We start from the raw sequence: 24,720 nt of genomic DNA, 5'->3' as shown, positions 1-24,720 counted from the left end.
TGAAAAAGGTGCGTTCTTGTCATATCATGATTTTATTCAAAAAATCTCAGACTCTTTTCCCTCCAATATGTCCCTCATACTCCGTCGTATGTTATGCTAATATCTGTTTGTGTTTTTTGCTGGTGGCATCACAGTTCCGTACAGGATGAGTCTCCGTTTTAAATACTTGGAAGCATTAATAATAAATCGATTAAATCGTGTAAAAGAAGCGACAGTAACACAATCAGTTTTTAATTCAAGCAATGTGTTAGCATGTAGCAATCAAGGTTACTGGTGATTTAAGCAGCAGTGAGTCTTCACATTGGTCCATTTAGAGCAAGGTTTCAATGTTGTTAGTGCAAGACTGAGCCACCCTGTTATAAAACTCTTTATCATACTCATTCATAATTTAATTTAGAAAAACTAAACGACTTCAGTCTGATTCCATATACATAGTTTTTAAATAGTAATTTGTAACTAAACTTCTACAATTCATATTTCCATTCTAACTACACGTTCTATGCTTTTCATATAACAGGGACAAAAGCTTTTATAACTCGTGTCTAGCTGCCTCTGCCTCGCTCCATTGGTTAGTTCATTGGTTAATTAAAGAAGCATCTATGGAAACAACGGGCCAGGAGAGAGCGAGGGGGATCGGGAGGAGAAATTAATGCCTCTTAATAGGGAAAGGACAGAGGGAGAAATTTAAATTAAAAAAACAAAAAAAAACAAAGGAGCGCAGAGGATCACAGTCCTAAAGGAGTAAGGATGGAAAGCGCAGAGCTGGGCTGTTCTTGCCGGCGGCCGGGCCTCCTGTTGCGACAGGGCAATTCGGATTGGCTCAGACAGAAGGGAGGAGGAAGACGAGTGGGAAGAAGAGGAAAAGGAGGAGAAGACGAGAGGAAAGCCGGCATTACTGTCCTACGGAGGAAAGGGGAAAAAAACAAAAAAAGAGAAATGAGGTGGAGAAGTGGGAGGGGGGGGGGGGGGTGAGTGAGATGAAGGAGAGACGGAGAGACAGCAGACATTAATATAGTTTTAATATTAATGCCAGACTCTTACATGCAGGTGCATTAATAATGCATTTTCTGGGAATGCAAATGTTATTGCGAGTCACGTCAGCCGGAGCGTGAGGGTAATTTCTTGTATGAGTCAGGACGTGTTCATTAGGTTTCATTAGGGCTTCGCGTCTGTAGCTCGGACAAATTCACGCTAATTAAACGTCCAGTGAGTTAACGCTTGTTAACAGAGACCCGCTGCTGTAAGAACATGCAAGCTACGAATATCATTTCACACTTCCTGCTTCAAAACGGGCTCTTTTATTAATAAATTCCAGAGCAGTGAGCAGAGGATATATCCTCGAGAGGCATCACACCCATCCCAACAGTGCAGTGATCCTACATTCCAGTTCAAATTAAACTTTAATCTTAAAAAATACGACTGATCAGGGAAGAGAGATGTTTCATTTAACCGCTTTGATTTGAAGCTTATCAATGTTTGTTCCATTTTCTTCACCCAGTGATTAGTTGTAAACACGCATTTAAAAGGAATAGTTTGTCATTTTGAGGAATACGTTTCACTTTCTCGCTGAGAGTTAGAAGAGAAGATTGATCTATTTGTATCATGTTGTATTTTTTCTAAATAAGCTGCTAGGGAAGCACTTAGAAGGCGGCTAACCTAGCATCAGGACTGGAAACAAGGTAAAACAGCTAGCATTTTAGTTCATTTTAGCTCATTATTATTAAAGTTTCAAAAAATAATGTATGATTCATTGTACTTTATTTTACTTCACAACTTTGAAAATAGCCAGGCTAACGTTTTCCTCCTGCTATGCTAATGGCCAGCTAGCTGTACTTGGCCCTGTTAGCTTCATATGTAATACACAGCCTTGGGAGTAGCATCTTCATATCTAACTCTCTGTGGTTCCCAACATCAAAACAAAAAGTCAAACTATTCCTTGAAATGATTCGTTTGTTATTGTGCAGTTAATTTATGGAAACTTAAAAGGCCTGATCCATTCATGGAAGAAAAAATTAACATCTATTCAACTTTATTCTTGTTCATTCAACAAGATGCGAGATTGAAGTATCATACTAACAAAATGTAGGGGATTGAGCCTTTTAAGTGCGATGGGTTTATGTTCACCAGTGATGCCCCATTGACTGACAGACACCACAAGTCCTTAGAAAACTTACCCTCACTCTCTCCATGCTCTGACATGGATGAGGAATCTAGCGAACCTGGAGTGAGCCAATTCAAACCAATGAGATTTTACAGAATCTAGAGGGAGGTTTGTTTCTATCGCTGAGAAACGTGTTTCCTCAACCTCCCACATTCTTATTCCTCCCCACCAGCAGCACTCCCACAATGATTCAAACTGGATGTGTGAACTATTGATTTTCTCTCAACTGTTATGACAGAACAACATTGTCCGTCTGAGAATAAATTTATCAAGTAGATGTTTAAGAAACCCGGTCAGGTTTACTCACATTGCTGACTGGGGTCCGACTCTGTCGTCATCTTGACATAATTGGTGGGCAACAGGCCTGTGACCCCGTTGACTTCTGCCTTCCACCAGTCAGGGTTGGTCTTGTCCAGGATGCTGATCAGCTGACCCTTGGAGAAGCTCAGCTCGTCCCGACTGGCAGCGGCGTAGTCGTACATGGCGATGACTTGGCAGACTGAGGGATCAGCGGCACAAAAGGTGTGTTATTAAAGAAACTGTATTTTTTCAATCAGCTCTTTTAAGGGGCAACGGGGTTCTACACAAATATGTTAATATATTAAATAGTTTGTGCTGTAAGAAGTGATCAACAGGACAATTCAGTGTGTTCTCAAAAATACAAATTTATAGTAGCTTTGTAAAAGATTATAATGGAAAAAATTATGCTAAACTAGTTGGATATGAGCAAAGCAAATCAATGTACTACGCCAGCAATTCTGCAAAACTGGAGGGCATTTAATGGTTAACTCATTCCAAAGGTTAATCACATCTACATGGAATAACAGTGATTTAGTGGCATTTGCTCCACACTTATTTCATGCATGAATTCACATTTCAAATGAGAGACACAGAATTGAAAACACAGATATTAGCCAGGTTGCCAGGTCAATCCACGCACTGTATTATTTCAACCGCCACGGAGGTTATGGTTTCGCTCTTTCCATTTATTTATTAGTCGGTTGGTTTTGCAAAAAACCACAGAATGGATTTCAAAAGGATCAGACACGGGCCAAGAAAGAACCAAATACATTTTGGCATACATCTGGACAAAAGGTTGAATCCAGAAATCTATTTAGACTTTCTTAAATATTCAGAATTCATGGAATCTTGATGAAAAAAACCCAAATCCGGCACATTGAGAGGACTGATATCTATGAGTGTGTGCACAACGGTGCAGCTTGATTGAGTTTAAAGGGACTGTTGGGCCTTGGTGGAGTTATGTGCTTGACAGAGTTCTATTCAGTTATTTACAAGAACCTGAAATGATTATGGATTTTGGTCATGAATTACAATAAAACAGCAATCCCAGTAGAACAATTATGGAAACATGCATTGTGCTAAATATCTATGTATAGAGAGTGTCAGCCCTCACCTGGCAGAGGGGAGGGGGAGGGCTTGGTGCTGGTGGGACCCAGCAGCTTGACGTGAGAGGAATGAAACCAGCCTCTCTGCCGCTTCTTACCCCGAGCCTACAGGGGAGAAAAAGCTGGTGAGAGGAAATCGATCTCCCGCTGCTTCACTTCTGAATTCCAACTCCAGACATGAATTGATTTTGTCGGGGCGCGGCGCTGAAACTCCAAAATCTAAGCAGCGCAAGTAACTCAGGCGGAACTGTTAAACTGCGACGGATCGTCGGCAGAAGTTCTTGTTCACAGCCTTCGTAAATCCAGCCAAAGCTTAGCCTCAAGTCTGTGTAATGACCAAAAGATACTGTTCGATGTCTCATCCTGCCTTCACCAGGCAATTTAGCCAAACATATTCACTGCTGAGGTCATTGTACAGTTCGACAAAGCTGTGGTCTCACTGAATAACAGCATTCACCTCTTGCTGCTAACTTGACCCAACTGTCTCATTACTGTATGTGGAGCTGCAGAACCAGAGCTACGGATGCAGGCTCAGCACTGAACACTCACTGCTGTACAGTAGATGTCCAGACAAGCCTGTGATTAAATTCATGGTTAGGTTAATGGTCAAATTAACTTCACTGACATCCTTATACTTTATTTCTACCACATGGACATTTTTGGCAGAATGTGTAGTTTGTAATGTCTCTGTGTGTTGTAGATCTTCCTCAACAATACAGATATCAGCACGCTGTAATGAAACTACAAGCAAAACAAACATGGGCCTGATAACTGATCGTGTACAAACACCCTGGTCAACAATGTATCTCAGTGAACTCGTTTTGGCTTGGGGAAAGACTATGGACACCCACTGTCTCTGCCTGTGGTTCGAGTCATAACATGGCGTTCTCAATGTTTATTCTCTATTTGGCTACATTACTTTATCTTCAGTCATGGTGATGTTTAAGTAATGATAATCCATCATATCTGCCATACTGGATATAGGTCTTATATTAAATTTAAGTCCTAAATTGACCTTGTTGAAACCTGAAGAATCCCTGGAACATTACACAGAAACAGGTAAACAACCGACTAGGGCTCCAATAAGCCATTATATACTATTATCAATTCATCTAGAGATTATTTTCTTTATCAACTGAGAAATATTGTGGTGTAAAAAAAGTTCAATTGCAATTTCGCAGAACAAAGGTAATGTTCTCACATAATTCAGGATGTTACAATCACATGTTCTCGGTTTCCTCAAAAGAGAAAGATCCTAGAATGTGGATATTTTAATATTTCCATCTGAAAATGTAACTACTCTAACTAATCTGAAGATTTAACTACTGTCTGACAGACACACAGTGGATATATGCAGCAAAAACCTTACTATTGCAATGATAAAGTTACAGCAACTTACATAATTCTTGCTTTTTTAAATCATCTTAATTATCATAGAGCCCTAGCAAGGCTCCAGTGACTGACCTGCAGTTCCCCAAGCCACCAGCCAGTGGAGTTCTTTGCCAGAACCACGATCAGTTGCCCTGGAGACAGATGCAGCTGATGTATCGTGGGTGTGGCGGTGGTGGTGACCGCCTGGGCAATCTCTGTCAACCGAGCAGACAGAGGCGCTGATGAACGTAGATCAAGAAAATGTCAACAGAGCAACAGGGAACCAGTGTTAAGTGTGACGCACTTGCTCGTACTCACCAGGTTTCTTGGCCGTAGCTCCAGGTCTTGACTAAATTAGTAAAGAGGTGGTAAAGTAAATGTTGTTTTAACAAAACTTTTAAAGAAATCATTAAAGTTCTGAAGGTCAACTAGCTGCCTAATATTTGCACATCTATTAAATATACGATAATCAAACAGATCCGGACACCATGATTATTTATTCTATTATAATCATTAGGAAAGTTCCAAATATAGGTCAACCATAGAAACCGTGTTGGTGACTCACCTCCGGCTCAACAGGTCTGACGTAGTTGGAGGGAAACACCCCGGTCTGGTCCCCGATGCATCCTCGCCACCACTCTCCTTCCCTCTCTGTCACCATGACAACGTCCCCCTCAACAAACGTTAGGTCCCCCATCTCTGGGCTCTCATACGTGTACAAGGCCACGTACTCTAGGTGGGATTAAATACGAGAAGAGCCACACGTCACTGAGAGTTTTTAAATCGAATTACTGACTAGTGACTTTTTATTGATTAACTTTACCTACCTTCCAGATGAACAGAGTCGGATGTGTCAAATCCATCCACACTACAAAAGGGAAGAACACATAGTCAGGAATGACATTCATCTAATATTTTTACATTCAAGATATGTGTGTGTCTGCAGGTGTGTGTTCTTACTCCGTAATGCCACCCGTCTCCAGAGTGACATAGCTACTGGGGAACCATCCCTGTGTCCCATTGAGCTGTCCCAGCCACCACTGGTCCCTCTGCTGCAGCACGCCGATGACGTCGCCCTGGGAGAAGCTCAGCAGCGCAGTGATGGCTTCGCCGGCGAAGAGGCTGAGGTGAGTTTCGGAAGTGGCCGACCACGACGAGAGGGCACGAGCCAGCAGAGAGACAGAGGACTGAGGAGGGAGGGGGAGTTACAACTGAACAGTTTGTTTATACAATTCAGATGGAAATTAATTCCATCTACATATACACATACATGTACATGTACAAGGGATATTCACCATCTAGTCCTATATTCTAAAATATAAATTCAACATATCGCAGTTCATGGTTATAACTTGATCTGACTCTTTCAGACCATGAGACATAACCTACAAATGCCAGACCTACTAACACTGATGAATATCTATGGGGAGCTGGAGATCTGTAAATGTCTGTGTGACCTGCAGAGAGACACACAAACTCCCAACAGAGAATGGCTATAAATATACAGCCATGCGGGTGTATAAGCAGCAGTGGGTGTGTACGTGTGTGTGTGTGTGTGTACGTGTGTGTGTGTGTGTTTGTGTGTGTGTGTGTGTGTGTGTGTAACCTAGCCAGACCTAGTTCCTTGGCCGCCTAAGACCGTTCATAGCCCAGATATTCTACGAAGGCATCGCTACACCCACAGGAAACCCAGCTATGGTCAGGAATACATTCTCCCAAAATAGCTGAAACCAACTTTTGAACTGAGAAGTAGATTCTCATGCTTTTATTGGTCATTATCCAGCTGCAGATGTAAAATCGATGACAAAAGTGTCGCAAATCATTGGCTGCAGTTTAGGTCATTAACCCTGCCTCCTCCATGTTAGTGGGAGGAATCACAGAAAAAAGTCAAAGTACATGTCAGTTACATTTTTGTGAGAGATGCTTTCTGTCATTTTACTTATTTCTTAACTGATATATGCTCAAGTGTTCTTTTTCAGTATATCTGGTTTTAATTAGTAATTTGATGCTATAAAAACATCATGATTGACAGCTGAGACTGACTCTTGATTGGTCGAGGGCATTTCACGACGGGATGTTACGATAATGTTTCAACCACGCTAGCTTTATCAGTCTATGGATTCAATCGCATGGATTTTCCATTAAAAGCATTTGTTTTTTAGGGAACTAATTCAGACGCAATGAAAACAGCATTTTCATTCTTACCTGTGAAGCATCTGATTGGACAGGAGCAGTGGTGTCACCTGTCGCCTCCACAGCTGGGATTCTGGGTAAAGCAGAGGGGAAAAAAGCATTAGAGAAGGAGAAAAGAGAAGAATAAGAACATAAAAATAAGTAGTAGAAAAAAAGGGCGGTTCTTCCTACAAGTTACCTTTTGTTAAGTGGTGGCGGTGGACAGGACTTTTTTCCAGCCGAAGAGGGAACCGTCTCAGTGCCGGAGGCCGTGGGACATTTCTCTGCATAACTCTGGGGGAACCAGCCCCTGTTTCCGTGGTAACTCCCGCATAACCATCCCGGCTCGCCGACAGTCTTCTCATCCACCTGCATCATGAAGAAAAATACAATCACAGTACTGCAGTGACCGGGGGGAAATCACTATTAATATAGCAGTAACAAGTTATGGATTTAGATGGCAACAGCCCCCTCACTGTGTGTGTGTGTGTGTGTGTGTGTCATACCTCTATGAGACCGTCTGCGTCGACGCTCAGCTCATCTTTGTTGCGGGCGACAAACGAGTACAGGGCTCTGTACGGGGTCGGCTTGATTGTTCCCTGACCCACCGACGTCGACTGCTGTCCTCTCTCCTCATCCTCTTTCCTCCTCCTCTCTACCTCCTCTTTCCGCTTTTGATCTTCTTCCTCCTCCTCCTTTTCCCTCTTCTCTTCCTCCTCTCTTTTCCCTCTCTCTTCCTCCTCCTTTTTCCTCTTCTCTTCCTCCTCCTCCACTCGCCTTCTCCTCTCCTCCTCTTGTGCTTTCTCCTGGGCTGTTCGCAGGCGAATCTGCGCCTCCCTCTCCTCCTCCTCCCTCTGCCTGGCCCTCTGCTCCTCCAGGAGCCTCCTCTGCCGAGCCTCCTCCTCTTCTTTCTCCCGCCTCTCCTTCTCCCTTTTCTCCTGCTCCCTCTGCTCCTGCTCTCTCCGCTCCTCCTCTAGCTTTGCCCGTCTGTGGAAAGTGATTTCAAATTATTATTTAAACCTTCCATAACATAAAAAACACAAGAAGCTCACTAGAAAAATCTGCAGACTGTTATCTGTCATCTGCTGAATGCACCATACACAGGTAAACACACAGTAACAGTCACATTCACACTCACCTGGCCGCCTCCTCTTCTTCCCTAATCCTCCTCTCTCTCTCCTCCTCCCTGCGCCTCTGCAGCTCCCTCAGCTTCTCCTCTTTGACTCGGTGCAGGTCGTCCAGGAGGGCCTGCTGCCTCACCTGCTTCTCCCTCAGCTCCTGATGCAGCCAAGAAACATCCAATGCATCAGAGAGAAATAAAGACTCAAGCATCAACTAGCAGAACAATCACAAGAACTGTACAGCTGCTTTAATTCTGCTACAACCACAAAGCAGCTATCTGAAGAGGATGTACAGTACTGAATATGGTATTATTATTCAATCTATAGAAAATACTGGCGTAGCTGTGAAGCCGCTCATCTCTACAAACACTTTGTGGTTTGATGCAACAACACAAATACATTCCACACATGCAAAACTGATGTATAAAAGGAGGGAGCAAATCACAGAAACATGCATTTAGATGTACATATTAAGCTGAGAACATGTATTTCTATTTTCTAACAGTGTTTGTGCGTGTTTTACCCTCAGATTGCATCCTGTTTACACAGAAGAACAAATCCCAAGCAGGAAACGACAATAAAAAAAAGAAGATGTGGGACCAAAAGCAGATGTCTGTTTAATTCAGAGTCAAAAAAAGCAAGGATGAAGGGAAGGATCAAATCATCAGAGGATGAAAAGGAAAGACTGGAAGATTGCGGCTAAAGGGAAAACAAGAGGTGAGGTGGAAAAAAGGAGAAAGAGGGAGGGGTGGAGAAAATTATTACACAATGGGAGGTGAGATAGAGAGGGAGAGAGGGAGAGAGAGTCAGAGAGAGAGGAAGAAGAGGGATAACCTTGATGAGAAGGAAGAGCTGGTTAAGGCAGGCCAGCAGAGACAGAAGGCCCCGCAGGACACAGTCATCCATATCCCCAAGCTATGAGAGAAGAACACGGCGTGATGGTGCAGGGAGGGAAACGGGGCGTACGAGTGCACGAGCAGAGAGGAGAAGGTTGAAAAATAAGAAAAAAAACATCCAGAGAAAGGGAAGCAGAGGAAAAGAAAGAGAGAAAGAAAGGGGTTAAAAGCTTGAAAGGGAAGTCAGGAAATATAACATCTAGAGAGAGCAATAGAGAAAGAGAGGATTTATTGATGCTTCAATTATTAGTTTCAGATTGGTGATAGATTGTGAAGAGGGTGTGACATCGTTCTTCGCAGGTACTGAATCATAAGGATCTCTGGCACCGTGTGTGTGTGTGTGTGTGTGTGTGTGTGTGTGTGTGTGTGTGTGTGTGTGCGTTATTGTGTAGGGAACAATGTTTTCTTTGCCTGAGGGGTAGAACTTTAGATTTACTGTGACCAGTTGAACAAGATTTCATAGCAGCACTTTAAAACTCCCTCATTTTGTTTTATTTCAATAAAGCCTGCACGGAAGCAGAGAGAAATAAAAAATAAAACTCTTGAAGCCTGTTGAATACTTTTTATGATTAATACATTTTTAAATAAATAAGAGTAAATAATAAATAGTTTTTGCTGACTATATAAAAAAGAATGCGGAATATTTATAATTAAGATATTTTGGGGAATTTTAGGCAGCAATTTGTTTCCATTGTTTATTCCCATAACAGCAGAGAAGATTTCTGGCTAGGAAGATGGGAAATGGGCCAAGAAAGAATCCATTCAATTTTGGCACAGATCCAGACAAGGGGGGGGGGTGGATTCCAGGATTTCTTTTATCACTTTCTTTAACAGAGTGTTTTATGACATGTTCACCAACGTTTCTGGTAATGATTTATGGATCTTGAGGGGAAATAAGGCATATTTAAGGGAAATGATATCTATGCTTGTAATTTTGTGCAGCTTTAAGTGCTGATCCTTGGTAGAGATATGTGCTCTACTAAGTACCACTTTTGAGTTCACTGTATGAGCTGGAAACTAATTTCTAAATTTCCTGATTTATTGTGAACTTGACGTTAACAGTGATGGATTCACAACCAGAGCAAGTTTCAAGAATGTGCATCTTGATTTTCTTTCTGTATGGAAATTTAAGAAACCAATCGAAATCTCTCAAACAGTTGACATGTGGATCGCTGTGAGCTAAGTACTGTCTTGCTGAACTTGTGTTTCTTTTCTTTTTTTTATTCTTCTTAATTATTTTTTTTATTTTTTATTTTTTTAGTATTGATCATATGTATCTATTTATTTATTCATTCATTTATTTTTAGTATTACTATTATATTGTTATTGTTATTATTATTATGTTTTATGTCATCTATTCTTTTCAATTCTTTATTTTTTTACTTTTTCAACTGTTGGGGCTAGGTGCCGGAGGGAGGGGGATGGGGGGTTGGTATCTGTTCTGTGGTATGTTTAAATTACATCTGTAATTGTTATTGATGGAACAGTATTGTTTGTTTGTCAATTATGTAAAAAATTCAATAAACTGATTGTTAAAAAAAAAACAGGTGACATGGTAAAATGGTGCCTGTATAAGTGAATATACCTATTATGTGCTCCTTTAAATAGAGCTGACTAGTCACATCTTAATCTCTATATACAGATGCTCAATGTGAATATGCAGAATATGTAAGTGAGGGACAAGATTTTGGGCCCAGAAGCCTTTTGGTTTATGTTTCAGTTTTTAATCATCATTCTCCACATCCTGTATCGATCTGTGCAGATCACTGACCTTAAGCTCCTTGTTGTACTGATCCATCTGGGACAGTTTGTCTGTGGTCTCCCTCTCCAGCGTGTCCAGCTGGTCCTTCAGACTCCGGCAGTTCACGCCTTTCTCCGTCACGTTTGAGGTCACAGAGGTCAAAGACCCAGCTACAAGCCAAGGACACAGGTCAGAGACAACTCACAGAATTCAGTGACCAATATAATAACATGTCTTGAATAAGCGCACATTTGTTACCCACATGAGATTTTGTTCAGGTTGATGTTTCGCAGCTTCTCAGTCAGCCTCTGTTGTTCGGGGACGAGCTGCGACAGCTTCATCTGCCAGTCCTGTGGCCCCATACCAATATGCAAAATCTCAATTTAATCATGTACGGAATAATTTGATGGTATAAGTGTGACAGAAATGAATCAAAAAGCATTTAGTTTGACCTCAAACTGCAGCTGCAGCGTGTTGATCTCTGTGATGCGTTCATCCCTCTTCTGATTGATGAGGTCCACCTCTGCCTTCTGAATAAGCCTCTTGCTCTTAGCGTCACGGAGACGGTCCGAGATCAGCTTGTGCTTGTTGCCCTGGAGACCAGATGATACCACTGGGTTTCCATACCGTAATTAGGGCTGTTCCTAAATGTGCACGCGTGTGTGTGAATAAAGTCTTACCACAGCCTCCAGCTCCAGCTCTAGATTTCTCTTTTTGGCCCTGAGTTGCGAGATTTCTTCCTGCTCGCCTTCTTTCCTCCGTCCCAGCTCCTCCTTCTTCCCTCGCTCCCACTCCTCCCTCTGCTGGCGCTCCATCTCCTGCTTTGCCGCCTTAAAGTGTTAAGAAACATAGTCAACACATTTGACAATCTAGCTACTAAGTATCTCCTGTGATGCTGCCTCTATCACTCACCTCCTTCCTCTCCAGCTCCCTCAGCCTCTCCTCCTCCCTCTGTCTCTCCATCTCTCTCTGCCTCTCCAACCGCCTCTCCTCCTCCAACCTCCTCCGGTTCTCCTGCTCCCTGGCCTCCCTCTCTCTCCTCTCCTGAGCCTCCTTCTCCTCTCTATCCCTCCGCTCCCTCTCTTTCTTCTGCTCCTCCAACAGAGCCAGTCGTCGTTTCTCCAGCTCGGCACTGCCTCGTGCAAAGTTCTCCTTCAGCTTGTCCTCGAAGGACACTAAGAAGGGGAGGAAGAGAGATGTCTAATACAGGGCGAGATGACAGGCTCAAAGATGTAATAAGTGAGCAGAGCATGCCATACCATTGCTCTTGGTTTTCGGTGAAGGTTCCATTTCTGTCGTGTCGATTAAACAGGGAGCTACTATGTAGGGCCCTGTTCCATTAACAAGATCACTGGACTTGACTCCTCTGAAACAAGAAAAAGGGGATATATGTGGTCGTTTATGATAAAACCAGTAATATGTCAACGTGTGTGTGTGTGTGTGTGTGTGTGTGCGTGCGTGCGTGCGTGCGTGCGTGCGTGCGTGCGTGCGTGCGTGCGTGCGTGTGTGTGTGTTACCTGAGAGACGGAGGAACCAAGTCTTGAGGAAGTGTGAGTGGCAGAGGTCGGCCAGTTTTAGCCATGTCCACCAGGTGCATGGCCAGAATGAACTCATCAGCTCGTAGCTGACCGTCCTTATCCACGTCTGCCAGGGTCCTATGTTTACATCACAAACAGAGTCACATAGTAAACAATAATACTGATATATCTGCATAGTTTTTAGGTAAATACAAAGATTCTATAGAAGCACCATTCGTTTTTAGAAACCAGTAAATACTGGCAACTTATCACAGTTTAGTTATGGGGAAAAGGTTTGCAAAAGGTTGCTTATTTACACTTCCAGTACACACAGAGCAACGTTATGGCTACGTTTACTAGCTGCTAACTGCGTCTACAGTGGGTTTATTATAGCTTTTAGCTGAAAACAGCTGCCTGCTGTGGCTGAAAACAAAGCAGATGCGTTTACAGAGACTAAAAATCAGTGATGTGTCATCAAACAACTCTTTTACCACACATTAATTATGTGTAATTTTACTAAGGGAATAACAGATCATTCTGATGCCACCGTTACAATAAGATACGTGGAGCATCTTGTAAATTAGTATAACTTAATATGAAATGAATATTTGGATCATCAAGAACACATCATAATAAGGATCAGGACTTTGAGCAAGAAACTGTTTATTCTGAAGAAAGCACCACATGGATTTAAAGAAAATTGTCTTTTTTGTGGAGGCGCAAATGTTTGGTAGTGGTTGACAGCAAGGTTATAATTGGTAACATCTATATACTATTCAAAGGTGTTTGGTAGTTTCTCATGAAACAATGAGATTGGTCCAAGATTGGAGTGAAACTCTAGCGAACATGGGTTCTCCTTGCTACTTATTTCCAGAATGTTTTTTTCATTATTATTATTATTGTTATAACCTTTTCCTCATTAAATTATGACCCTATTATCGTACTCAGAATTTCTTTTTTCTCTTCAATATAGAGCTCTGTCGCAAGATAGAGACACAAATCATGGCAATAATGTGAAGAACACAAAAAATCTGCATAGTTTTGATGTCATGTAATTGTGCATATGAGCTGTAGCCTTTGGATGCATTGGATTATAAATATAACACCTTATACTCACCAGATGGTAGCTAACTGAGTCTGGGTCAGGTTTGAGGCCATCAATGCATTTCTAACCTGCGGTCCTGAAAAGAAAAAATTACATTTGAAACAGCAGCAGAGTGAATTTCCCAAACCAACCGATGTGGATGTGTTTGTCTGGTGTGTGGTCAAGTGGAGTTAAGAGCAATCACAAGAGCGCGTGAGAGTTTGTGTGAAGTGAAACTGGCTCAGAGTGTGTTCAGTCAAACTCAAACAAAACCACCCAGAAGCAGCCAAGCAGCCAAGCAGCCACGAGTGCGTGTGTGTGTGTGTGTGTGTGTGTGTGTGTGTGTGTGTGTGTGTGTGTGTGTGTGTGTGTGTGTGTGTGTGTGTGTGTGTGTGTGTGTGTGTGTGTGTGTGAGAAGCACCTGACAAGTAGCCACTCATGAGCTGGTCTAGCGTGTTGAACTGTTGACGGTACTTCAGTCTGGACGCCTGAGGGACGGCCCAGTCGCCCGCGCCCGTCTTCGGAGAGTTGCTGGCCAGCGACGTTGTGGAGGAAGAATTTGAACTATGAACGAAGAAAAGAACCGGTCAATATGCCTGAATATCATGTGAAAGGAAACGTCAGTATAACATCATGTGGTCAGCAGTGCCTTTCTCAAGCCTCAACTTAGAACCGCTAATTGCTCCGAGACTCCCCGGTGTTATTTCTCGTCTCTTAATTAGCTGTAGAGGACGGCAGTGCAACAACCACATGACTCTCTGAAACAAGACAGGGCTGTACTCTCAGGCAATCCTAATCAACCATTCTGTTTGTATTATAAACAATGCCTCTGCAAAGAATAGCAGGAGGACAGATTAGGTCGATGGTGTTCATTTGAGAAGTAGGCGTCTCAAGCATGTGTCTTTATGGCCGGGTGGGAACTTGTCAAACTCCTCTGAAATAAAAGAAGCGGTTTCATGGGGACAATGGGAGACGGAGAGGGGGATCCTCCCTCTGCTCAAGGGCGTTTTCCAATGTGGGTATATGTTTATGAGTGTGTATGAGTGTGTTTGCATATCTATAAACTTGCGCAGTTGAAACTCCTCATTATAAAACTTGTTCTTTGTCTAAAAAATAGACAACAACATTAAATCGGAGGGTTTTATGGTTAGAAGTGGAAGGTTAAAGTGAACTGGGAGCAACCTGTATTTACTTGACTCTCTGGTATTGAGGCCTGCACCACCTACACCTGAGGTCAGGGCTTTTTGTACGAACCACTGGGCCATTCACAACAATGAAACCAGACACTACTCTTACAATTTTCCCAAACCACACAAAACACCATAAGGAACATCGAGGATATTAGATACTACATTGTGTGTTCTTTTTTATACTGAGTCGGTGAAACTGCCCCAAACGGCTCCTTTGTTTACTCCTTGGAACGTCCCACCACTGTGTAACAATTTCAGCGAGAGATGAAATGCAATCAGAGAAGATTGCAGATGACTAGCAAAGATGAATTATTATCTCATATGTCCATTTCCCTCCAAGATATGACCAGCTATAATGTTTGTCATTGTTAGCATTGGACGTCTTAAATTCCACTGGTGTCAGGTTATTACTGCTCTCCGCTTTTTGTTTGTCAGCAGGATTACACAAAAACTACAAAAACACCAAGAAAGAACCTGAACACGTTTGACTAGTTTCCAAAGACAGTGTATTTTTCCACAATGCAAGGATATATCTTGGATTTTAATGAGAAAAATCTGGCATATTTAAGAGACTGAAATCTATAAATGTGTACGATTTGGTGCCAATTCAAATTCAAATCAAGATGTAGTGAATTAAAAATGGTTTTATAAAGGACTCTTGGGCCTTGGCAGAGGTATGCGCTCTATTGAGTGCCATTCCAGTTGGCTTTGAAATTTTAGTCATGAAGTAAAATATCATTATTACCAGATAGTCATAGATGAAAATTAAAAAAACACCAGAATCATATTGATTCAGTGAATGGAATTTCATTATAGAGTTCATTCTCGGGGGACAATGAATACCTGTACATGTACTTTCATGGTATTCTGTTTAAGACTTGTTGAGATAAAATAATGTTATGGACTCACTGATTCTTATAGCTAATAATAATAATAATATAATAATAATACAAATATTAGATGGAAACCACCCAATAGTGACTTCTTCCTATAGGGCTGCCATTTGTTCTCTTCTAATGTTTGGGACTCTAAACAAGTCGACTTCCTCCTGTAGCAGACCAGAACATCTGATTTGAAAATGTCCTTCCTGTTTCCTCCTTTATCTGAGTATTTCATCTGCCTGTGTTCACTTTCCGAGTCCTTCCCTCTCAAAACTCTGCTTCTTTAGAATTACTAAACTAATGTGCTGCCTGTGACTCTAAAAACCCTGCATTATAAATGGTACATCTTTAAAAAAACACTAACTCACTAGGAAATGACATACTTTGGGGTCTAAATTTATATTTAAATCAGACCTTGATGTGTTGACCGAGGAAATGTGGTTTTTGCAAACGGCTGAATAATCCTAAAATGTGACAGTAATTTCAGTATAACATAAGCCTAAGCATCTTACAGCAGCATTTACACAGTTTGTCATAATACACACAGTTTTTTGCAGTGTGAATTCTAGTACAATCTGGGTCTCACCTGCTGGATCCAAGGTCCAGGAGAGAGTTTGCTTTTGACATGCCAGAGGTTGGAGAGAACGCCATGGGCGAAGAGAAGCCGGAGAGAGTGAACCCTGAAAAACAGTTGTCGTGGGGGGAGTTAATAGTGAATATCTAAATATGAAATATTCAAGGTAATGTGAGAAAATGTCTGAGGCTTTTGTGCATGAATATAAATACATAGAGACTGTGTATGTATGGTTTTCTTATGCAATCCATCTCTGAAATACTGCAGTTGCCCTTGAAGGTATATCTAATCTTATCTCTCACACTTTACAGTCACAGCACACAGGACTCCAGCAGCAGGGTTATTGACATCTGGCTAAAAACAAAGCAGATCCTGGTTTTCTGCAACATGGCCCTAATGAGGACTGAGAACTGTATATATTCTTGTAAGCAGAGAAAAAGGGAGATCAAAATAGGGAGGGAACACCAACTTAAATAGGAAATTCACACTCGCTCTCATTAGATTGTCCATTTCACAACCAAACAGTGAGAGGGAGATTAAATGGAACAGGTGGAGGGGTTAGAAATAAAGACATGAGTGAGTTAAAGTACAAATCCAAAGGAAAAGAATGACTAAATTATCCCACGTATACATTGTATATACATTACATAGATACAGTAACTATATATATATATATATATGCATATACTGCTATGTCCATTCTCTGCAGTGCATATGACCTCAGGGAGTAGATAGATAAGCTGCAGCCTTTTCATGCTGGATATGTAATCCCCACTACACTGCTTCACTACTGAAGTTCAGGACCTGAATAACTTACCCTGACACGCTAAATATCACACTCAAGCACTAGGTTGCAGAAGATACATGTAAATTCATCTGTACGATCATTCAGTATCATTCCTCCTGAGTTGTTATCTATGGGAAGGTTTAAATTAGTGATTGCTAAATGGGCAAAACCATTAAAACTTAATTTAAAATCTTTCCACTTTGGGGTTCTATTTAAAACCATTTGAATCAAGTGTCAAATCAGAAACTTTATTTCATATTCTCTCTTGGATCATGTGTGAGGGAGCAGAAGCTACGTCAGCCTCTTGACCCAGAGTCTAAATTGAATGAACTGGTGATAATCAATTCCTCAATATGCATCTCTTTAGAATGGTTCTGCTGCAGAACCAACCTGTATTGTTGGGAACGAGTGGTGGGGTGAGGAGGCTGACATTGACGAAGGGGGGTCCGGCGCTTCCCAGGGAGGTGATGAGGGAAAAAGGCCTTGACGTCGGCACCAGGGGTTGCGAAGAAGTCATGGGGGGGTTACCCGGGATGTGTGTTAGGATGGGCATGGCGGACATAGTCGACATGGAGGACAGACCAACAGACAGATTTGGCATAGAACCCATTCCTATAAGGAGGAAACACACAGGTGAATGGGTTAAAGAGACTCAGATGAAAGTTAGACTTAAAAATGGGTTACTTTCATTATTGAACGTGTCTCCTTTAAAATACATATCACAGGGAAAGAGTGAAAAAGTTATATTTTTGTACGGTAGTTATATAATGAACATTTTTACCAAAAGGTGCTGATAATGGGGCAGTTGGGACCGAATTGGAACCTGGAGGCTGCATCGTGATGAGTGGCAGGACAGAGGGCATATTCCGGCCCTGAAGCTTGAGTTTGATGAGCTTCATCGCGATGGAGAACTCCAGTCTGTCCATCTTCCCATCACCCTCCATGTCAGCAAGGTTCCTACAGGAGGAGGAAAGGGCCAGCGATAAAAACATGATCCGTTTATAGCAAATCGTACATTCCTGGTCATTTCTTTTGTTTTTGTGAAAATAGAAACGAGGAGTTGAACAAGGGACAAAGCTCTGCTGGGACTGAATTCCAGTCGTGTTATTCACACAAATACCAAAACATACACACTGTGTGTTCTAATTTCACACACACACACACCCCTTGCTCTCTCACACACACAAACCCCTTGCTCTCACACACCCCTTGCACACACACACACACACACACAGATTACTAGGTGGGGCAGGCTGCAAAGGAAGTGAGTGCTCAATAGGAAGTTGAAAGCAGGCTAAACTAACTCTGAACAAAAACAAAGATTGGACCTAGTGAACAACGTGGTCTTGATTACACAATACATCTACATAAAAGTTAGCATGACGTTTCACTCTTTTATACTCAACATAAGATTCCTATACAAAAACGGATGGAGCCTTCTCTCCATACTCTGCGTTTGTTTCGTCCCTATTTGTGTCGTCTTAGAGCTTACGGATACAGACAAAACAGAGAAGTACCACTGGAAACCATGGGCGGGCAGTGTAGCTAGTTGTTCGAGCAAGACAACCATTGAACACGACGAGAAAATTACACAATGGCGGACCTTTTTGAGGAGAGACGTAAAGAGTTGGTAAGAAATTACCGTTGATATGTTGGTTGTTGTCAGAAAGTCTAGACTGTGTGCTGCCCTCTAGTGGACGTATTGCTTGACAATAATGCCAATGTAAAACAACACATGGAAGTAAGCGGGCAGTGATGGTTACATCGTTGAAACATATGTATCATTTCATACGTTAAGGCAGCACAGATGAGCCTTTGGTCTAAGTTGATACTGACCAGATCTCAGCCAGGACAGAAGGGGGCAGGCCAGACTGGAGGAAGAACTTCCTCGCTTGTTCTCCTGCAGATGGACCAACAAAAAAAGGATTTACAGAGAAAGACATTTGATACAGGTAGCTTACTGACGACAATTCAAGATGTTACTCATAAACAAGCACTTAGTCTGTTTGTTATGACCACAGCCTACCTGAGACATAGCCGAGCACAGGGGTGAGGGTATCAAACTGTTTGTCATGTTTGCCCCTCTCCTCTAGAGTGATGGCCCACGCACTGGTTCCACCTGGACAAATCAAGAGGGAAGGCAGAATTTTGAAATGTTTTAAATTGACATGCATCAAATAGGATTGTGAGAGCATCGCAAATATTTTGAATAACATCTGGACCAATCTCACACCTGAAAACACAACCTCACGGTGGCGCTAGACTAAGAACCACATCACCATAAACAAAATACACCATACATAGACATAGGCATAAGACTGAATAACAATGGACGTAGACTACACAAGTGCCTTAAACCTGTATTTCCTCCAATGACCAAAAGAGGGCGAATCCTGTGGTTCCAAAAATAAGTTTCTAGATAAATCTGATAGAAAATGAGCTCCATTCTTCACTAGATTTATAATGTGAGTAAATTCTTTGAGTTTATGGTCTTAATCTCTAGTTTCAAATATAACTCAACACACCATCATGTTCATTTAGTTTATTACGCTCCTATCTAGAGTTAAATAGGCAATAAAGCTCGGTATGCATTCGAGCTTGGATAATGTGTGATTGACAGCTTGTACTATCCAATGGGTGCCTGTCATAGGTATAGGTGGGCTTGCAGTGTCCTAAACATGGTTAAAACTGGTTTAAAGAATGATGATGCCACGGTGGGAAGCCACTTGGGGCATAGATCAGAGTGGTGGACCAACCAGTCAAATGATCAAATGACCTAATGAATAAAGAAGAGCTTGAACCAATAAAAAACTATATCAAAGATACAAACTCACAAATGCACACACACCACACACACGATACAACACTTGATGCTACTGGTGCATATACAAGAAGATCTCACAACTTTAATAAATGCTACAATATTATTTTCAAGAAAACATTTAATATAAACAGAGTAAGCTCAACAATTTGAAACCAGCATGTGTTAGCGGAGCTTCACCCACAAATACACAGAAATCCAGCTCCACATTTCAAGTCCCCAAAGCAGAAATGCTGACACACAAATTCAGCACAGTCTGTTTTTTTTTAACTCACCCTCCAAAAAGTCTGCATAATTTCCATCCCAAATAAGATCTGCCCCGCAGATGAAACCCCTCTTTACCAGCTCCCGACAATGATTAATGTATAAAAGTGCGCAGTCAGCTTTTTTTGCACCCCGCATGCATCTTGCATATCTCAAGGTAAGTTCAGGGTTGTCCATGAATTAAATATAAAGTCCAATGTGCTGTGGGGGGTGAGTGAGGCTCAGTTCTTACTCGGTTTCATGAGACGTCTCAAATAGAAGGGGGGAGCTGATAATCAATTAATCATGATGGAATACATGAAATTAATCAAATCATATCACAATCAAGGGCAAACTCAAAGCCTCATCCTTCACTGCCTGCTTAAACTGAACCTTATGGCCAGTCTTAGCAGATAATTGACTGTGTGGACACTAGGCACAGATGGATCTGTCCATATGGCAGCAATTGAATGACTAAGGCAAAGATAAGGAGACAGAGACAGATAATGGGCGCAGGCAGCGGAGGAAAGTGATGCACAACGGATGAAGTCAGACTAGAGCAGCAAAGCGTCGGACTAGATTATCGACTGTAAACCACATCCAGCGAGTTTCGTGCAGCTCGCTTCAGCCGCCTCGTCTTTCTCTGCTCGACAGCGACAGACGGGCCTCCCCGGTGCCACTGGTTGTCGCCATAGGAACCGTAGCACCGCCGTCAAACTAAATGTTTACACAGACTTTTCCCCCAACGGCGAGTGTTGAGTGTGTTATTTAAGTTCTATCATTATAAGCCCACCATTGGTTTGAAGCTCGCTGAAACATCCCGGTGTGAAAATGTACAATGAATTGAACTCAAAACTGATCTGTGACTTCAGGGAAAGATTATAAGAGAACATTCTGAAGATGAAATCATCAAAGCAGTGCGTATTATTCATTCTACATACATGTGTCTATCCATCTATATTAAATGTCCAGGAAAGGCATTAAAAGAAGGAAAAGGTGAGTGTAAAGCAATAGAATTCTGGCTTTGGAAAGGTTTTCACGTCATATCAAAAACTGGGCCAATGTTAACATTACGGCTCTTTAATGGGAACAACTCAACAGATGTTATGTGGCCTCTGTGAATATGTGATTGGTTTTTATGATGAGGTTACAATATTCACTCTTTGAGAACTGTACAGTGTTCTACAGTTTAGCCATTGAACAACTCTGACTCAGATTCTTATAATAAACATGATTCTCTTCTTTCTGATTTCTGCTAGATGTGTTCATATAGAAAGACAGAAACATGTTTTAATGGCGAAATATTATTACTAAAGAAAAATCCAATACTTAAGAATGTCATGGGTGTGTGTCTTTCTGGACCTGGTATCCATGCTGTAATTTATTCACCCACTTCAGGAAATACCACCCTGCCCATGATGGCACTTCCTCCCCAACACTAACCCAAACAACCCACTGGCTCTTGTTAACCGCACACACATGTATAACACACACACACACACACGCACGCACACACACCCCCACACACACCTCTAAGGAATGACGAAATGGACTGCTTAGCTTCGGTAACAGCACAGTCTGAAGCAAAAAAAAGAGGAAACTGGAGCAGGTTTAAAAAAGATTAAAGGTTTTCTACAACAGTATGTATGAGGGGATACATAACCTGCTGGCTTCACTCAGAAATATCTGTTTGTTAGCAAACACTGCCGATTGCCTTGGGCTGGTTTCAATATCTAACAAACCTGAACCACCGGAGCAACACCTGCTCACATCGAGGCCTTTTCCCTGAAAGAGCCAATATTAGCACCCGACCTACTTCTTGCAGTGTCAGCAAAACGCAGCCGTTAAACAGGAGAAAGTAATTAATCTCACACGGGGATGTGAGTATTCTTCACATTGTCTCTTTGGCTTTGACAGACCCCATTTAGAAGCTATTGTAAGTGAGATATTTAGCACAGTGCCTATGGGACATGTGGCCGCATGCACCATAAGCCTGTTGTTTCAGAATCAGCGTGTGTATAAGCGAGGGCTGGATGCTCCGAGATAAGTGTGACAATGCAAAGCTTCTTACAAGGCAATGGCATAATCCATAGTGTTCTGTGGCTTGATGATAGTGATGGAAACATATGGCAACTCATCGGGAGGCCAGTTCAAATGATGCCAACAAGAGCTCAACGCCAATTATGATGCGCATGTAAGACCGGAGGGTTTTTTGAGCTGAAGTCTTGTGGACATTACAGAATTTTCTTGCCAAGAGTTAGATGAAAAGGTTGATAACTCTCTTGTGTTTGTATGGTGAAGCCACAAAGACTGAAAGCAGAGGGAAACGGCTATCCTGCGTCCACAAATGAAAACTGCAACAAGTGACTTCCCAAGCTAATGTTAGCTACGTTTCTACGCAGTAACAAATGTAGAACTTTAGAGGTAGTACTCGTAACACTAAGGAAGCCTCATTGGTCAAGTGTTCAAGCATTTTGTCTGAGCTGGTAAATCTCTGCAATAGCTCGTAAACTCCACTTTGAGTCTAGCTTTTCCGCTGCTTTGAATACGCTTCCTTAATAGCTCTCGTCTCTTTTACGATCTACAGCAGCATGTTTACTGTTGTGGTTGTAGTATTGTAGGTTGTTCAGCATGCCAATTTGTCTAATTCCTCCTCGTCTTCAGACCTCAGCGGAAGAAAACCTTTTAGTTCCTTTAAATTAAGTTTTCAGGATTAAAAGTTCCAGGATCTTCCGGTCAAAATGTGGTTGTTGAGAACATAAGGTTCCAGACAACCTGCAGGGACTGCTGTAGGTCAGTGGGCAGAGCCAAGCAAGCTGTTTCCCCTGTTTCCAGTCTTTATGTGAAAGCTGGCTCCGCCTCCTTTAGACTATTGGCTATCCCTGTAATATAGCCTTTGCTGTCTATTGCAAACTTTGGGCAACCTTGTCTGGCATTTCCCCCCCACAGTTTTCAATGCACAATTTTACCCCTGCAGGCTACCACTGGAAATCCTTATATATGTCTTGGCTTGTATAGCAAAACACAAACATCAAAGTCAACAGATATCCCTTTATCCAATCCACACGTATCCACATGCAGTCATGGCTACTACTTGGACCTTAGTACTAAGAGGAAACGTATAAACAGCATCCTGCAGAGCAACCTAGAACACAGACCCTCAGCAAATACACCGGAGCATGTGCCAGTATTGACACAATACAGTTCAACGTACAGTCCATTAACAGACTGCGTCTCCTGCACCGAATTTAAAACGGCCGTACCACACTTCAGCTCCTCAGCAGCTGCGACACAAACAGCCTTGTGTGGCTTCTGCTCCCTTTGTCAGCCTGTGTGCTGCGGTTGTCTTGGTGCCACACAGTCCACAGGAGATGATTGAGTCAAACCTCCAGATTGCCGGCGCACGTCTCAGGGGGGAAACAACCTCTCGGCTTTCATGACTATTTACATATCAAACACTTCACCTGGGGAGGACAAGGTTATGGTTCAGATAGCTCCATTGGATCAACAGTCTCTGTACGCTGCAGCATTTTACACACAGACACACACACCTCTCCCTCTCCAGGAGTGTTGCATAGTATCCACCAGACTAATGACTTTACAGATGCCTCATTGCAGATTCACTGTGTTAAAATGAAGGTGCAGTAACTCAATGACCTGCTCCTTCCATACATTACATTTCCAAAAAAGAAAGTAATGACACACTGAGTTTTCTGAATTGCGTTCTCTGTCCAGTGGACAGAATTGAAGCAGAGGATTATAGTTGTGGGGTTTGGTGGTTCTGTTTAACTGCTGGAATTAGTCATGTGGACAAGATGAACACACAAACACAAACACAAACACACACTTTCTCCCAGGCGCTTCTCACAGAATCCCTTAGGGAGCTGCCGCTGCCGTTCTGCGATCAAACACCAGAGACAAGAGGATTATTGCAAATACACACACACTGCTGACCAACTCTGTCCATGCCAAGGACAAAACAGACGCAGTCTCCCGCACAAAGCACACACTGAATAGTTTCGAACGTACAGCAACAGTGTCGTGGGATCAGATATGGGTTCGGTTAAAGTCTAATGTTTCACTTTAGGGCCAGATCAATATCCCATTACCACAATCTCAGGGTTCTCAGGTCCTGTCTTTGCCTGTGCCACCTGTGAAGCTGTTGGTTGATGTCATCAGAATGAAGCAAATGCACTCATTTGCTGCTGATTGGTCAGCTCTGACTGTTTCTGGATTTTATTCCCCTCATCCATCAATTTCATTCAAGTTCATTTTCAGCCTGAGCGCCCCCTCCCCGTATTTGGCGAAGCGTATTTGACTCAAATGGACAAACGCATCAAGAACGCACAGGCAGAATAAAGTGTTCTTACCATTCATGGCTGCAGGTGGAGAGCACGGGCAGAGAGGGAAGTCCTCTACTCAGCTGGCGAGCTCTCAGACATCTGCAGAGAAAGAGAGAGAAAGATGTAAGCGTAACTGTGCCGAGTTTGTGTGTGTGTGCGTGTGTTTGTCGCCTGCATGTGTGCGAGTGAAAAATGGGAACAGAAAAGATTGAAATGCGCGCAAGAGCAAGGAAAGAAAATAATAAATCTCATCTCTCTGTTAACAATGCAAGGGGAAGACACAGTGAGCGGCGAACACGCTGAGGGCTGACAAGAAAGAGTGAGGGAGGGACAGAGGAGGTGGAAATAAAAAAAGAGGAGAGGGGGGGTGGAAGAGAAAGAGAGTGGAGAGGGTGAGGAGAAGAGCAGAGCT

General features: G+C 42.3%; 1 protein-coding gene across 3 annotated transcripts in view; it reads right to left on the bottom strand.

Moving 5' to 3' along the window:
- LOC133024033 (intersectin-2-like) overlaps window positions 1–24,720 on the bottom strand; it is a 37,818-nt gene that overhangs the window by 6,173 nt on the left and 6,925 nt on the right. For 2 of the 3 annotated variants that reach the window (XM_061090978.1, XM_061090979.1), the window contains exons 2-27: window positions 24,336–24,407; window positions 18,928–19,020; window positions 18,738–18,801; window positions 17,683–17,858; window positions 17,292–17,513; window positions 16,127–16,220; window positions 13,891–14,033; window positions 13,503–13,566; window positions 12,386–12,523; window positions 12,128–12,234; window positions 11,781–12,043; window positions 11,549–11,698; window positions 11,321–11,461; window positions 11,131–11,218; window positions 10,899–11,038; window positions 8,249–8,388; window positions 7,617–8,097; window positions 7,310–7,479; window positions 7,144–7,204; window positions 5,899–6,125; window positions 5,766–5,806; window positions 5,504–5,670; window positions 5,257–5,287; window positions 5,032–5,177; window positions 3,576–3,672; window positions 2,469–2,660 (exon numbers count right to left, since the gene is read on the bottom strand). In XM_061090978.1, coding sequence (XP_060946961.1) covers window positions 2,469–2,660; window positions 3,576–3,672; window positions 5,032–5,177; window positions 5,257–5,287; window positions 5,504–5,670; window positions 5,766–5,806; window positions 5,899–6,125; window positions 7,144–7,204; window positions 7,310–7,479; window positions 7,617–8,097; window positions 8,249–8,388; window positions 10,899–11,038; window positions 11,131–11,218; window positions 11,321–11,461; window positions 11,549–11,698; window positions 11,781–12,043; window positions 12,128–12,234; window positions 12,386–12,523; window positions 13,503–13,566; window positions 13,891–14,033; window positions 16,127–16,220; window positions 17,292–17,513; window positions 17,683–17,858; window positions 18,738–18,801; window positions 18,928–19,020; window positions 24,336–24,342 — 3,643 coding nt within the window. In that variant the 5' untranslated portion in view covers window positions 24,343–24,407. The remainder of the gene's footprint in view (window positions 1–2,468; window positions 2,661–3,575; window positions 3,673–5,031; window positions 5,178–5,256; window positions 5,288–5,503; window positions 5,671–5,765; window positions 5,807–5,898; window positions 6,126–7,143; window positions 7,205–7,309; window positions 7,480–7,616; window positions 8,098–8,248; window positions 8,389–10,898; window positions 11,039–11,130; window positions 11,219–11,320; window positions 11,462–11,548; window positions 11,699–11,780; window positions 12,044–12,127; window positions 12,235–12,385; window positions 12,524–13,502; window positions 13,567–13,890; window positions 14,034–16,126; window positions 16,221–17,291; window positions 17,514–17,682; window positions 17,859–18,737; window positions 18,802–18,927; window positions 19,021–24,335; window positions 24,408–24,720) is intronic. The other variant, XM_061090980.1, reaches the window with a different exon arrangement.

The sequence above is a fragment of the Limanda limanda genome, chromosome 18 (genome assembly GCF_963576545.1).
Source record: "Limanda limanda chromosome 18, fLimLim1.1, whole genome shotgun sequence".
NCBI classification, from domain to species: domain Eukaryota; kingdom Metazoa; phylum Chordata; class Actinopteri; order Pleuronectiformes; family Pleuronectidae; genus Limanda; species Limanda limanda.
The sequence above is the reverse complement of the archived record's forward strand: the minus strand, read 5'-3'. Positions and strand labels throughout refer to the sequence as shown.